The 15,069-nt window shown below is 50.5% G+C and overlaps 1 protein-coding gene across 1 annotated transcript; it reads right to left on the minus strand.

The window, feature by feature from the left end:
- Positions 1 to 1,091: 1,091 nt before the first annotated feature.
- LOC132808926 (homeobox protein Hox-C8-like) lies at positions 1,092 to 8,423 on the minus strand. Its single transcript, XM_060822341.1, has 2 exons — positions 7,967 to 8,423; positions 1,092 to 1,486 (listed from the first exon to the last, which is right to left on the minus strand). Exons 1-2 carry the CDS (start codon positions 8,421 to 8,423, stop codon positions 1,092 to 1,094), a joined length of 852 nt encoding a protein of 283 aa, XP_060678324.1.
- Positions 8,424 to 15,069: the final 6,646 nt, after the last annotated feature.

Here is a 15,069-nt window from a genome sequence, read left to right on the forward strand (position 1 = left end):
GCCCCCTTACCTTCAACACCCCCCTCCCTCCTCAAACCCATCTTGTCGCATGTTCTCCCATCTCTTCCCATTTCCCCAGTTCCCATCCCACTAGGTAGTTTGATTAAACACTCTTTTGCCCATGATCTACGCTCTCCCAGGGTAGTTCACTACCCACTGACCCCACTCCAGCCTTCGTAAGCTCTTCACCTGTTTCTGATGCCCGGAGTAGGTATGATGCATATATATACATTTAAATATATTTAGATTTTGAAGATTGGATTCCTCACAATCTGCAAACAGGCCCTTTTTTTTTACCCTGTTTATATTTTTTCTTTTTCTTTTTTTTTAAATTCTGTCCATCATTTCTTGCCCTTCCCCAGAGGGCAATTGAGAGTCGATGCATTTGCGGCAGGTCTGGAGTCACGTGTAGGACAAGGTGAGGGCTGCAAATGCTGAAGAGCAGAGTCAAAAGGCCGTGACCCTGGGGAAAGCACAATGGATCGGGGCAGCATCCCAGGAGCCGGCTCCTTGCTCTCCTGTCCCGCGGATGCTGTGCTTTTCCCGCGCCAGGCTTTTTTTTTTGGGCTGGAGTCACGTGTAGGCCAGACCAGGTGAGGATGGAGGACATGAGCGAAAACAGCTGGGGGTTTTTTTTGTTAGTTTTTCTTACCAAGGTTTCATGATCACCATTCAACTCTCTAACATATTAGCATCTGCACCCTGGACACCACACAGGTAGAATTTTCTGGGGTGGGGGGAGGGGAAGGAAGGTGGGTGAGGGGGCCGCGGTGTGGATGGGGAAAGACAAGGGGTTTGCGGCCACCAGCCACGCCCATCCTCCCCTCTCCGCTACCACCCCGGAACCCCTCCCGCCACTTCCAACATGGCGCCCTCCATCGATCTATAGGTAGTATACTTACATTGTCAGAGCGGGCAAGTGTTAGTGCAAGCAAAAAAGAATAGAGGCGCGATGTTGTGGAGGGAGCGGGGTAGGAGGAGGTTGGAAGGTATGTTCTGAATCCTCAGCGGAGGGGGCCGCAGTTGACCCTCCCTCACATATCTCCCCCCTTTCTCCCCCACCGGACAGTGGTGGGGAGGAGATGGGGGTGTTAATTTGTGCACCCCTTGTCCTTCTCCCCAGCCTCCTTCTCTTCCTCCTCCTCTTTCTCCTCCTCCTCCTCTTCCTCCTCTTCCTCTTCCTCCACCCTCCCCGCCGCCCCCGGATCCGGGGGTCGAACCGGTGGCGCCCCCGCCGGTTGCGATTCCTCCCCTCCCTCCTCTTCCTCCTCCCGCGCGTTGGGGAAGCGCTCCTTGTTGTTCTCCTTTTTCCACTTCATCCGCCGGTTCTGGAACCAGATCTTGACCTGGCGCTCGGTCAGGCTCAGGGCGTGGGACACCTCGATCCGACGCTTCCGGGTCAGGTACGGGTTGAAGAGGAACTCTTTCTCCAGCTCCAGCGTCTGGAAACGGCTGTAGGTCTGGCGTCCACTGCGCCGGCCCGGGGCTGCAGAGGGTGGGTGGGGTAAGTGAGGAAGGATTGGGGTTTAGGCGAGGGAATGGAGAGAGAGAGATGGAGGAAGAGAGAGAGAGAGAGAGAGAGGCGGGGAAGAGGGGAGGAGATGAAGGGAAAGACAGAAAGATGAGGGAGGGAGATAGATAGAGGGAAGGGTGAATGGAAATGAGAGATGGATAGAGGGAAAGGTGAAGGGAAACGAGAGATGGATAGAGTGAAGGGTGAAGGGATATTAGAGATGGATAGAGGGAAGGGTGAAGGGAATCGAGAGATGGATAGAGGGAAGGGTGAAGGGAAACGAGAGATGGATAGAAGGAAGGGTGAAGGGAAACGAGAGATGGATAGAGTGAAGGGTGAAGGGATATTAGAGATGGATAGAGGGAAGGGTGAAGGGAAATGAGAGATGGATAGAGGGAAGGGTGAAGGGAATCGAGAGATGGATAGAAGGAAGGGTGAAGGGAATCGAGAGATGGATAGAAGGAAGGGTGAAGGGAAATGAGAGATGGATAGAGGGAAGGGTGAAGGGAAACGAGAGATGGATAGAGGGAAAGGTGAAGGGAAACGAGAGATGGATAGAGTGAAGGGTGAAGGGATATTAGAGATGGATAGAAGGAAGGGTGAAGGGAATCGAGAGATGGATAGAAGGAAGGGTGAAGGGAAATGAGAGATGGATAGAGGGAAGGGTGAAGGGAAATGAGAGATGGATAGAGGGAAGGGTGAAGGGAAATGAGAGATGGATAGAGGGAAGGGTGAAGGGAATCGAGAGATGGATAGAGTGAAGGGTGAAGGGATATTAGAGATGGATAGAGGGAAGGGTGAAGGGAATCGAGAGATGGATAGAGTGAAGGGTGAAGGGATATTAGAGATGGATAGAGTGAAGGGTGAATGGAAATGAGAGATGGATAGAGGGAAAGGTGAAGGGAAACGAGAGATGGATAGAGTGAAGGGTGAAGGGATATTAGAGATGGATAGAAGGAAGGGTGAAGGGAAATGAGAGATGGATAGAGGGAAGGGTGAAGGGAAATGAGAGATGGATAGAGGGAAAGGTGAAGGGAAACGCGAGATGGATAGAGGGAAGGGTGAAGGGAAAGGAAAGATGGAAGGAGGGAAGGGTGAAAGGAAAGGAAAGATGGATAGAGGGAAAGGTGAAGGGAAAAGAGGGATGGATAGAGGGAAGGGTGAAGGGAAAGTGAAAGAGAAAAAAACGGGGGAGGTGCAAAGGGAAAATGAGAGATAGATGAGGTGAGAAAGGAAGGATGGGTAGAGAGATAGGGTGAAGGGAGAAAAAGAGAGAGAGAGAGAGCGTGACAGAGAAAAACAGAGATAGAAAGGGTTGAAGGGGAAAAGAGAGATAGAAAAGGAGAGAAAGGGGAGGATAGAGGGAAAGAGAGATAGAAGGGTGAAGGGAGAAAGAGAGCGAGTGACCAAGATACAGAGAGGGGTAAAGGGAAATAGATAGATAAAGAAGGAGAGAAAGGGGAGGATCGAAGGAAAGAGAGAGATGGAGAGACAGAGAGAAGGGTGAACAGAAAGAGAGAGAGAGTGGCAGAGGAAAATGGGAGAGAGGGTTGAAGGTTAAAAAAAAAGAGAGGATAGAAAGGAGGGGGGTAGAGGTAAAGACAGATGAAGAGAAAGAGAGAGGGTGAAGGGAGGAGAGAGAGAACAATATAGGAAAACAGAGAAAGAGGGAGTGTTGAAGGGAAAAGGAGAGAGGAGAGACATACAGGTCAGGGTGGGCGATTAAAGTGAGAGATAGAAGGTGGGGTGATGGGGAAGAGCGAGACAGGGATATATATATAATATATATATATATATAATATATATATAGAAAGAGGACCGAGAGAGATGATATAGCGAAAGAGTGAAAGAGGTGCAGATAGAGATATGGCGATAGATGGATACATAGACAGACAGATAAATAAATAGATAGATAGGTAGACAGACAGACAGACAGAGAGATAGGGTGAGAGACAGAGATGAAGATAAAAAGTGTGGCAGAGGCTTGTAAAGGAAGAATAGATATAGACAGACATGTAGATAGATAGATAGATAGATAGTTAGATAGATAGTTAGATAAATAGATAGATAGATAGATGGATAGATAGAGGCAGAGATAGAGCGAGAGACAGACAGGGAGGCAGGGATAGATAGAAAGGGTGACAAAGGGATAGAAAGAAAGAATAGACAGAGAGTGAAAGACAGAGTGTGACATAAAAAGAGAGACAGAGTGAGAGACAGACACCCCGTGATAGTTAAAGAGAGAGAGAGTGACAGAGACAGATAGACAGACCGACAGAGATATACGGAGAATGACAGAGAGGGATTGAGAGGATAGGTCGGTGGGCAAGTGACAAGTCAGTGACAGAAATACAGAAACAGAGAGTGATGGGAAGACAAAGAGAGAAAGAGAGCGAATAAGATACATATCTTTTCAACACAAGACAATCTCAATGTTAAATCGCTGCAAATCAACACACCGGAGGGCGATTTTCACCCTCCCCAGATTCCCGGTTGTAAAACAACAGAGGTAATTAAATCCAATCCAGGAAACACAGCTTTACAATGGACAAAGGGAGGGAGACAAAGGCAAAGAGTGTGACAGTTACAGAGATGGGGAGAGTGTGAGAGAGACAGAGACAAATGGTGACACAGAGGAAAGGGGAGAGGAGAAGACAGAAAGAACTGTGAGGGAGAGGGAGAGAGAAAAGTTGTGACACAAAGCATGGAGGTAGAGGGAAAGAGAGAAAGAGTGTGTGACAGATAGAGAGATAGGGAAATAGAGAGAGAGAGAGAGGGAGAGAGAAATAATGACTCAAGGCATGGAGGAAGAGGAAAAGAGACAAAGATGATGCAACAGATAGAGAGAGAGAGAGTGAGAGGGGGACAGAGAGAAATAACGACACAAAACATGGAGGAAGAGGGAAAGAGAGAAAGACTGATGGGGAGGTAGTGTGTGTGTGAGAGAGAGAGAGACAGAGAGAGAGTGGGAGAGAGAGAAATAGTGACACAATGCATAGAGAAAGAGAGAAAGAGTGTGTGACAGATAGAGATGGGGATAGTGGGAGAGAGAGAGAGAAATAATGACATAAAGCATGGAGGAAGATGAAAATGCAGGAAATGTGTGTGACAGAGGGTTGAGGTGGGGGAGAGACACACAGAGCATGGGGAAGAGAGAAAGAACAGATGTGTGACATCTAGGGAGGGAGAGAGAAGTGAATAGAGTCAGAGAAACAACAGAGAGAGGCGACATGAATGAGTGACATTGAAAGAGAATGAGTGATAGAGATAGGGTGAGAGAGAAAGGAAGGTGAAAGAAGATGGAAATAGTGGAGTGGATGATATAGTGGTAGAGAGAGTGTTGGAAGAGTGATACAGACCGAGAAAGAGAGAGCGCGAGAGAGAGGCATATAAAGGGAAAATTGGAAACTGAGAGTGAGTGTGATATAGAGAGAAAAGATGATGGAGATTGATAGATAGAGACAGGAGTGAGAAAGAGAGTGAAACAGAGAGAGGGGAACAGAAAGGGTTTATATATGTGTGTATAGAGAGAGAGAGACAGGGACGGGAATAGGGAGGGGGGGAAGAGACAGAGAGGGGTAGAGAGAGAGAGAGATAAATAGAGAGAGAGAGAGAGACAGTGTGAGGGTGAGGAGAGAAAACGGGAGAGGGAGAGGAAGAACAAAATGGGGGAGACTGGGGTGAGGGTCAGAGTGGGATAGAAAGAGGGAGAGAAAAACAGAAAGGTGGGAACGGGGAGACAAAGGGAAACAGAGAGAGGGAGAGGAAGAGACGGGGAGAGGGAGGGATACAGAGAGAGATGAGGGGGAAAGGGGAACTGGGGTGACACGGGAGAGAGGAGGTGGGGAGCAAGAGAAAGTCTGACTTGGAGGGAAAATAGAGATGTGAAATAAGGGAGGAGAATTAGAGAGAGAGAGAGAGAGGTGGGAAGAAGAGAAAGAGAAGGGGAGGAGAGAGAGTGTGTGAGAGAGAGAGAGATAAAGGTTGGGGTGGGGTGGAAGGGAGAGAGCAGAGTGAGGTAGAGAGAGACGCAGAGGTGGGTGAAAGAGAGAGGGGAAGAGATGAGGGTTAAAGAGGAAATGGAGAGATGTGTTAGACAGAAAAAGGGGGTGAGAATGAGAGAGAGAGATAGTGGAGAGAGATATGGGAGGAGACAGAGAGATAGATATGAGGATGAAGGGGGAATGGAGAGGAATCTTAGACAGAGAAGGGACATGAGGGTGAGAGTGAGAGAGATGGGGGGAGAGATAAAGATATGAGAGAGAGATGGAAGGAGAAAGAGATGGCAAAGCAGAGGAAGCTTGGGCAAGATAGAGAGATGGAGTGAGAGAGAGAGATGGCGAGAGAAGAAGATGGGGAGATAGAGAAATGGAGAGACAGAGAAAGATCGAAGGAGAGAGAGATGGGGAGAAAGATAGAAAGATGGAGGGAGAGAGATGGGTAGAGAAAGAGAGGCGGGGAGAGATGGGTGGAGAGAAATGTGGGGAGAGAAAGAGATGGAAGGAGACAAAGAGATGTGGAGAGAGAGAGAGAGAGAGAGCTGGGGGTAGAGAAAGAGAAAGAGAGATGAGGGTGAAGAAGAGAAATGGAGTGCCACTTTTAGAAGGAGAGAGAGGTGGGGCAGAGAAAGATGGGAGAGAGAGAGATTGGGGAGAGAAAGATGGGAGAGAGAGAGAGACGGGGGAGAGAAAGATGGGAAAGAGAGAGAGATGGGGGAAACAGATAGATTTGAGAGAGAGAGATGGAGGGAAAGAGCAGAGAGAAAGAGAGAGATGCGGGTGATGGAGAGAGATGGCGATGCACCTTTAGAAAGAGAGAGAGAAGGAGATGGGGAAAGAGAGAGATAGAGAAAGAGAGATTGAGGGAGAGAAACAGTGACAGAGAGATCTGAGGGTGAAGGAGGGAAGTGGGTAGGCTATTTTAGAGAGAGATGGGGAGAGAGAGAGAGATGGAGGGAGAGAAAGAGAGAGAATGAGGGTAAGGAGAGAAATGGAGAGGCACCTTTAGAAAGAGAGAGGGAGATGGGGGGAAGAGAGAGAGAGAGAGAGATTGGGGGTGAGAGAAACAGAAAGAGAAGTGAGGGTGAAGGAGGCAAATGGACACCTCTTTCAGAAAGAGAGAGGGATGGAGGGAGAGAAACGGAGAGAAAGGAGAGATGAGGGTGAAGGAGGGAAATGGTCAGGCTCCTTTTAGAAAGAGAGGGAGATGGGGAGAGAGAGAGAGAGAGAGAGATGGAGGGAGAGAAACACAGAGAGAGAGGTGATTGTGGAGGAGGGAAATACAGAGGCTTCTTTTAGAGAGAGAGAGAGAGAGATGGAGGGAGAGAAACAGAGAAAGAGATGAGGGTGAAAGAGGGAAATGGACAGGCTCCTTTAGAAAGAGAGAGAGTTGGAGGAAGAGAAACAGAGAGCGAGAGTGAGAGAGAGAGGTGCGGGTGGAGGAGGGAAATGGAGAGGCTCCATTTAGAGAGAGAGAGAGAGAGAGAGAGATGGAGAGAGAGAGAAACAGAGAGAGAGAGGTGCGGGTGGAGGAGGGAAATGGAGAGGCTCCTTTTAGAGAGAGAGAGAGAGAAAGAGATGGGGGAGAGAAACAGAGACAGAGGGGTGTGGGTGAAGGGGGGAAATGGATAGGCTTCTTTTAGAGAGAGAGAGAGAGATGGAGGGAGAGAAACAGAGAGAGAGAGGTGGGGACAGAGAAAGAGATGGGGAAGCGAGCAATGGAGAGAGAGAGAGATGGAGGGAGAGAAACAGAGAGAGAGAGAGAGGTGAGTGTGGAGGAAGGAAATACAGAGGCTCCTTTTAGAGAGAGAGAGAGAGAGATGGAAGGAGAGAAACAGAGAGAGAGAGATGAAGGTGAAGGAGGGAAACACAGAGGCTCCTTTTAGAGAGAGAGAGAGATGGAAGGAGACAAACAGAGAGAGAGGTGAAGGTGTAGGAGGGAAATACAGAGGCTCCTTTTAGAGAGAGAGAGAGAGAGATGGAAGGAGAGAAACAGAGAGAGAGAGAGGTGAGTGTGGAGGGGGGAAATACAGAGGCTCCTTTTAGAGAGAGAGAGAGAGAGAGAGAGAGAGATGGAAGGAGAGAAACAGAGAGAGAGAGAGAGAGGTGAGTGTGGAGGAGGGAAATACAGAGGCTCCTTTTAGAGAGAGAGAGAGAGAGAGATGGAAGGAGAGAAACAGAGAGAGAGAGATGAAGGTGGAGGAGGGAAATGGAGAGGCTCCTTTAGAGAGAGAGAGAGAGAGAGATGGAAGGAGAGAAACAGAGAGAGAGAGATGAAGGTGGAGGGGGGAAATGGAGAGGCTCCGTTTAGAGAGAGAGAGAGAGAGAGATGGAAGGAGAGAAACAGAGAGAGAGAGAGGTGAGTGTGGAGGGGGGAAATGGAGAGGCTCCGTTTAGAGAGAGAGAGAGAGAGAGATGGAAGGAGAGAAACTGAAACAGAGAGAGTAAGGCTAACCATGAGGTCTCATCCATGGGAACATGAGACTGGCGGCTGGGCTGGGGTTCACGTTGGCGGCTCCTTCACTGCCGGCGCCTCCTGCCGCCGGTGCGGGGACCCCAGCCTTGCACTCGGGGTACTGGAGAATGGGCGCCGGGTCCGCCTGCCCCCCGCCGTAGGGGCTCTGCCTGCTCAGCGCATCGTAGCTGTAGAACTTAGCCGCCTCCCCTTGGCAAGTCGGTCCGCACGGGCCTTGCTGGTAACCGGAGGCGGGGAGCGAGGGGCCGCCGGGGTGGAAGAAATCCTGGACGTGGCCCGAGAGAGGTTGGAAAGCGGTCCCGGGAGCGGGCCCGTACATCAGAGCCGGGCTCCGGCTCATCCCGTGAGGGAAGCGGCAGTCGTAGTAACTGTTCGGCTCCACGCAATCCTCGGGTTTGTACTTAGTGAACAGCGAGTTAACGAAATAGGAGCTCATGGTGTCGGAGACAGAGAAGGGGAGAGAGAGAGAGAGAGAGAGACAGGAGGAGGAGATAGAGACAGAGAGAAGCGAAGGGGAGAGTGGAGGCGAGAGAGATAGAGAGAGGAGGAGATATAAAAGGAGATACAGAGAAAAGTGGAGGCGAGAGAGAGGAGGAGATAGAGACAGAGAGAAGCGAAGGGGAGAGTGGAGGCGAGAGAGATAGAGAAGGAGAGAGAGAGGAGGAGGAGATAGAGACAGAGAGAAGCGAAGGGGAGAGTGGAGGCGAGAGAGATAGAGAAGGAGAGAGAGAGGAGGAGGAGATAGAGACAGAGAGAAGCGAAGGGGAGAGTGGAGGCGAGAGAGATAGAGAAGGAGAGAGAGAGGAGGAGATATAAAAGGAGAGACAGAGAGGAGTAGAGGCGAGAGAGAGAAGGAGAGAGAGAGAGAGAGACAGGAGGAGAAGATAGAGACAGAGAAGCGAAGGGGAGAGTGGAGGCGAGAGAGATAGAGGAGAGAGAGAGGAAGAGATAGAGAAGGAGAGACAGAGAGAAGCGGGAGAGAGAGAGGAGGAGGGGATAGAGACAGAGAGAAGCGATGGGGAGAGTGGAGGCGAGAGAGATAGAGGAGAGAGAGAGAGAGACAGGAGGAGGAGATAGATGAGAGTGGAGGTGAGAGAGATAGAGGAGAGAGAGAGAGACAGGAGGAGGAGATAGATGAGAGTGGAGGTGAGAGAGACAGGGAAGGAGATAGAGAAACGAAGGGGAGAGAGAGGAGGCAATAGAGAGAGAGAGGAGAAGAAGGAGGGAGAGGGGGAGATGGAGAGACGAAAAGAAGAGACAGAGAGAGAGTGGAGAGAGAGGTGGAGAAGGAGATGGAGAAAGAGGAGGTGATAGAGAAGAGAAAGAGAAGGGGGAGATAGACAGAAGTGAAGGGGTGGGAGGAGGTGATAGACAGAGAGGAGAGAGAGAGCAGGAAAGGGAGAGAGAGGTAGAAGTGGAAAAGGAACAGGAGGTAGAATGAGAGTGAGGGGAAGGAGAAATATAGAAAGGAGGAGAGATAAGAGATAGACCGAAGATGGAGGAGGCAGGGAGAGATATATAGAGGGAAAGAAAGGGATAGAAAAGGATAGAAAATGAAGAGAGAGCGAGACAGGAAGAGAGGAGGAGAAAGAGACTGAGGGAGACAGAGGGAGAAGGGGGTATGGAGGCCGTGTAAAATAAGGAGAGAGGCAGAGAGAGAGAGGGCTGGAGGGAGGAGAAGGAGCGAGAGAGGGAGATGTAGATACAGAGAGCAAAAGAGAAGGCAGAGAGAGAGAGAGATTGAGAGACAGAGCGAGGAGAGGAAGAGAGAGCGAAGGAGGAGGCAAAGAGAGAGAGAGAGACCCAGACAAGGAAACGAATAGAGTAACAGTCGCGCTGAGAGCTGCTCCCGGGGAATCGAGAAGAGGGAGCGTCCGTCTTTGTCCTACAGGATGAGGGAGCCGACTCTATATATCCCTCAGAACACGGAACCTCTCTCTCTCTCTCTCTCTCTCTCCCTCTCTCCCACTCCCTCCCTCCCTCACAAACGCTTTCCCCGGTAGAAAACTCCAATTAGAGAGAGAGAGAGACGGAAAGAGAGAGAGAGACAGAGAGAGAAAATGAGAAAGATTCAGAGTGAGAGATAGAGAAAATGAGAGGAAGAGAGAGAAAATGAGAGATTGAAAGACAGAGAGGGAGAGATGGAGAGAGAAAGGTAGAGAGAGAGAGAGAAAGAGGAAGTCAGGGGAAATGTTCACGTCAGCCCCCGTCTTGCCTGAGAGAAAGATGCTTCCTGAACGTTACCACCTGCTCAAATGACCAGCCATGAGCTGTATGAGTGTGCGCGCCGGTTATAGAGAGAGAGAGAGAGAGAGAGATGGGGAGAAAGAGAGAGAGAGATGAGACAGAGAGAGGGGGGAGGAATGGGGTTGGGGAGGGAGGAATGAGGGGAGATAAAGGGGGCGTAGTAGGAAGTGCCCGGTGGTAAATAGTGGACAGAGAGAGAGAGAGAGAGAGGGGATGGACATCCGTGCACTGACATGTCCGCGCGAATCTACACACCGTCCACAGACAGAAGTAGACAGACACACAACCACTGACACGCCCGTCTCTCTCTCTCTCTCTCTCACACACACACACAAACTCACTCAGAGACACGCACACCCGTCTCTCTCTGTCTCTGTCGCACACACACACACACACCCGTCTCTCTCTGTCTCTGTCGCACACACACCCACACCCACAGACACGCACACCCGTCTCTCTCCCTGTCTCACTCACACACACACTCATTAACAGACACGCACACCCTTCTCTCTATCTCATATACACACACTCACTCACAGACACGCACACACGTCTCTCTCTCTCTGTCTCTCATACACACACACACACTCATTGACACGCACACCCTTCTCTCTCTCTCTCTCTCTATCTCTCTCTCACACACACACACACCCATTCACTGACACGCACACCGTCTCTCTCTCTCTCTCCCTCTGTCACACACACAGACACGCACACCCGTGTCTCTCTCTCTCTCTGTCTCTCTCTCTCACACACACACACTCACAGACACGCACACCCGTGTCTCTCTCTCTGTCTCTCTCTCTCACACACACACACTCACAGACACGCACACCCGTGTCTCTCTCTCTGTCTCTCTCTCTCTCACACACACACACTCACAGACACGCACACCCGTGTCTCTCTCTCTCTGTCTCACACACACACAGAGACACGCACACCCGTCTCTCTCTCTCTCTCTCTGTCTCACATACACACACAGAAATATAATGATGCACAGCTATGAGCCGTGTCTCAAGGGTTAACACTGCTGCATCACAGCACCGGGAGCCCGGCTTCTGTCTATGTGGCGTTTGCACATTCCGCCCCCCGACCCCCCCTCAACCTCCCAGGGCGGCTGCGTGGGTTTCACAGGGCGCTCCGGTCCGTCCCATAGTGCCCAGGTATGTGCAGGTTAGGGTGGGATTGGCCGTGCTAAATTGTCCCCGCAGTGCCCAGGGATGTGCAGGTTAGGGTGGGATTGGCCGTGCTAAATTGTCCCCGTAGTGCCTAGGGATGTACAGGTTAGGGTGGGATTGGCCGTGCTAAATTGTCCCCGTAGTGCTCAGGGATGTGCAGGTTAGGGTGGGATTGGCCGTGCTAAATTGTCCCCGTAGTGCCCAGGGATGTGCAGGTTAGGGTGGGATTGGCCGTGCTAAATTGTCCCCGTAGTGCCCAGGGATGTGCAGGTTAGGGTGGGATTGGCCGTGCTAAATTGTCCCCGTAGTGCCCAGGGATGTGCAGGTTAGGGTGGGATTGGCCGTGCTAAATTGTCCCGTAGTGCCCAGGGATGTGCAGGTTAGGGTGGGATTGGCTGTGCTAAATTGTCCCCGTAGTGCCCAGGGATGTGCAGGTTAGGGTGGGATTGGCCGTGCTAAATTGTCCCCGTAGTGCTCAGGGATGTGCGGGTTAGGGTGGGATTGGCCGTGCTAAATTGTCCCCGTAGTGCCCAGGGATGTGCGGGTTAGGGTGGGATTGGCCGTGCTAAATTGTCCCCGTAGTGCCCGGGGATGTGCAGGTTAGGGTGGGATTGGCCGTGCTAAATTGTCCCGTAGTGCCCAGGGATGTGCAGGTTAGGGTGGGATTGGCCGTGCTAAATTGTCCCCGTAGTGCCCAGGGATGTGCAGGTTAGGGTGGGATTGGCCGTGCTAAATTGTCCCCGTAGTGCCCAGGGATGTATAGGTTAGGGTGGGATTGGCCGTGCTAAATTGTCCCCGTAGTGCCCAGGGATGTACAGGTTACGATGGGTTGGCTGTGCTAAATTGTCCCGTAGTGCCCAGGGATGTGCAGGTTAGGGTGGGATTGGCTGTGCTAAATTGTCCCCGTAGTGCCCAGGGATGTGCAGGTTAGGGTGGGATTGGCTGTGCTAAATTGTCCCATAGTGCCCAGGGATGTGTAGGTTAGGGTGGGATTGGCTGTGCTAAATTGTCCCCGTAGTGCCCAGGGATGTACAGGTTAGGGTGGGATTGGCCGTGCTAAATTGTCCCGTAGTGCCCAGGGATGTGCAGGTTAGGGTGGGATTGGCCGTGCTAAATTGTCCCCGTAGTGCCCAGGGATGTACAGGTTAGGGTGGGATTGGCCGTGCTAAATTGTCCCCGTAGTGCCCAGGGATTACAAGTTAGGGTGGGATTGTATGTGGGAAATGTGGGTGAGATGCTCTTCGGAGGGTCAGCTGGGTATTGCTGGGCCGAATAGCCTGTTTCCACACTGTAGGAATTCTATTATTCACCCACACACCCGTGTCTCTCTCCTCACCCACCCAGAAATACAGACAAAAAAACCACCCACACACCCGTCTCTGTCTCTGTCTCTCTGTTTCTCACACACACACACTCATAAACAGCTGAATGAGGAAGGCGATTACAGGAAGTTGGGGGCTTTATAGTCAGCCCTCCCTCGCCTCCACTGATGAGGAATTCGTTGAAGGAGTCATTTTCCCAGAGCCCAGGGGTGAAGGTTCACGTGGTCAGTCCTTCTGTTACAGAGACACAGCACCTCCCCCCACCCAAACCTCCCGGAAAATACAGAAATGTGAAATGCAGGGAATGAAACAGCAGAATTTATCACCTGGCAAGCCAACCAGTATGGGTTTAATGTATTCAGAGGTCTGCGCAAAATCCTTTACTTTGCAACATCTGCACTCACTCAGGACACACACGCAGCACATACACCCACTCAGACATCAGACACACACACACCCCCACTCAGACATCAGACACACACACACACACCCACTCAGACATCATACACACACACACACACCCACTCAGACATCACACACACACACACACACACACACACTCAGACATCTCACACACACCACACTCAGACATCATACACACACACACACCCACTCAGACATCACACACACGCACACACACACACACGCACCCACTCAGACATCATACACACACACACACACACCCACTCAGACATCATACACACACACACACACACCCACTCAGACATCACACACACCCACTCAGACATCTCACACACACACACACACGCACTCAGACATCATATATACACACACCCACACCCACTCAGACATCACACACACACACACACTCAGACATCATACACACACACACCCACTCAGACATCACACACACACACACACCCACTCAGACATCACACGCACACACCCACTCAGACATCATACATACACACGCACACCCACTCAGACATCACACACACACACACACCCACTCAGACATCACACACACACACACAGATCCATACTCAGACATCACACCCACACACACCCACACACACCCACTCAGACATCATATACACACACACAGATCCATACTCAGACATCATACACACACACACACCCACACACACCCACTCAGACATCATACACACACACACACAAACACACACACAGATCCATACTCAGACATCACACACACCCACACACACCCACTCAGACATCATACACACACACACACTCAGACATCTCACACACACACACACACACTCAGACATCATACACAGACATACACGCACACACACAGAGCCACACACTCACAGCCAGGGGTGACGGTTGACATAGACACACAGACATAGACACACACCCAGACATACATGTTTGGACATAGACACACACACATGGACACTCAGTCAGACATAACATACTACACGGACATAGACACACACTTAGACATGCACTCAGACATATAAACACGGATGTCGACACACACACATGGACATGCAAACACAATCATAGACACACACATTCATACACACAATCAGACATACATACACAGGCATAGACACACAGACATAGGCTGACAGACAACACAGACAGGCGCACACACATACACACTCACCCACACACAGACACACACGTTCATACACACATTCTGACATACATACACTGACATAGACACAGCCACAAAAATAGACAGGCAGGCAGACACACATACTGACACACACAGACATACACAAACAGACACACAGACAGGCACACAAGCACATACTCCCCCACACACAGACCCACACATTCATACACACATTCTGACATACATACACTGACATAGACACAGGCACAGAAATAGACAGACAGGCGGACACACATACTCACACACACATAGATATACACAGACAGGCACACAAACACATACTCCCACATACATAGACACACACATTCATACTACATTCTGACATACATACACAGACATAGACACAGACACAGAAATAGGCAGACAAACGCAGACAGGCAGACACACATACTCACACACCCATAGACACACACGGACATACACAGACAGGCACACACTCTCTCCCCCCCCACCCCACACACACACAGACGTACACAGATAGACATGGACAATAGGAAAATACAGCGACCCACAATAACACTGCTGACCTAACGCCAAAATCGGTTTCATTTTAAGACCACAGATGTCTTTTTACACTGAGATAGCGTGTTTTATTTCTTTCTCTCGGAGATCTATAACTGTTTTGACCTCATCTTGGAAAGGGCAGCAAATGAACATGTTTTTAAAATGAAGGATAGACTCTCAATCAACAAGGCGGGGGGGGGGGGGGGGGGGGGGGGGGAGGGA

This window comes from Hemiscyllium ocellatum, assembly GCF_020745735.1.
Source record: "Hemiscyllium ocellatum isolate sHemOce1 chromosome X unlocalized genomic scaffold, sHemOce1.pat.X.cur. SUPER_X_unloc_1, whole genome shotgun sequence".
NCBI classification, from domain to species: Eukaryota; Metazoa; Chordata; class Chondrichthyes; order Orectolobiformes; family Hemiscylliidae; genus Hemiscyllium; species Hemiscyllium ocellatum.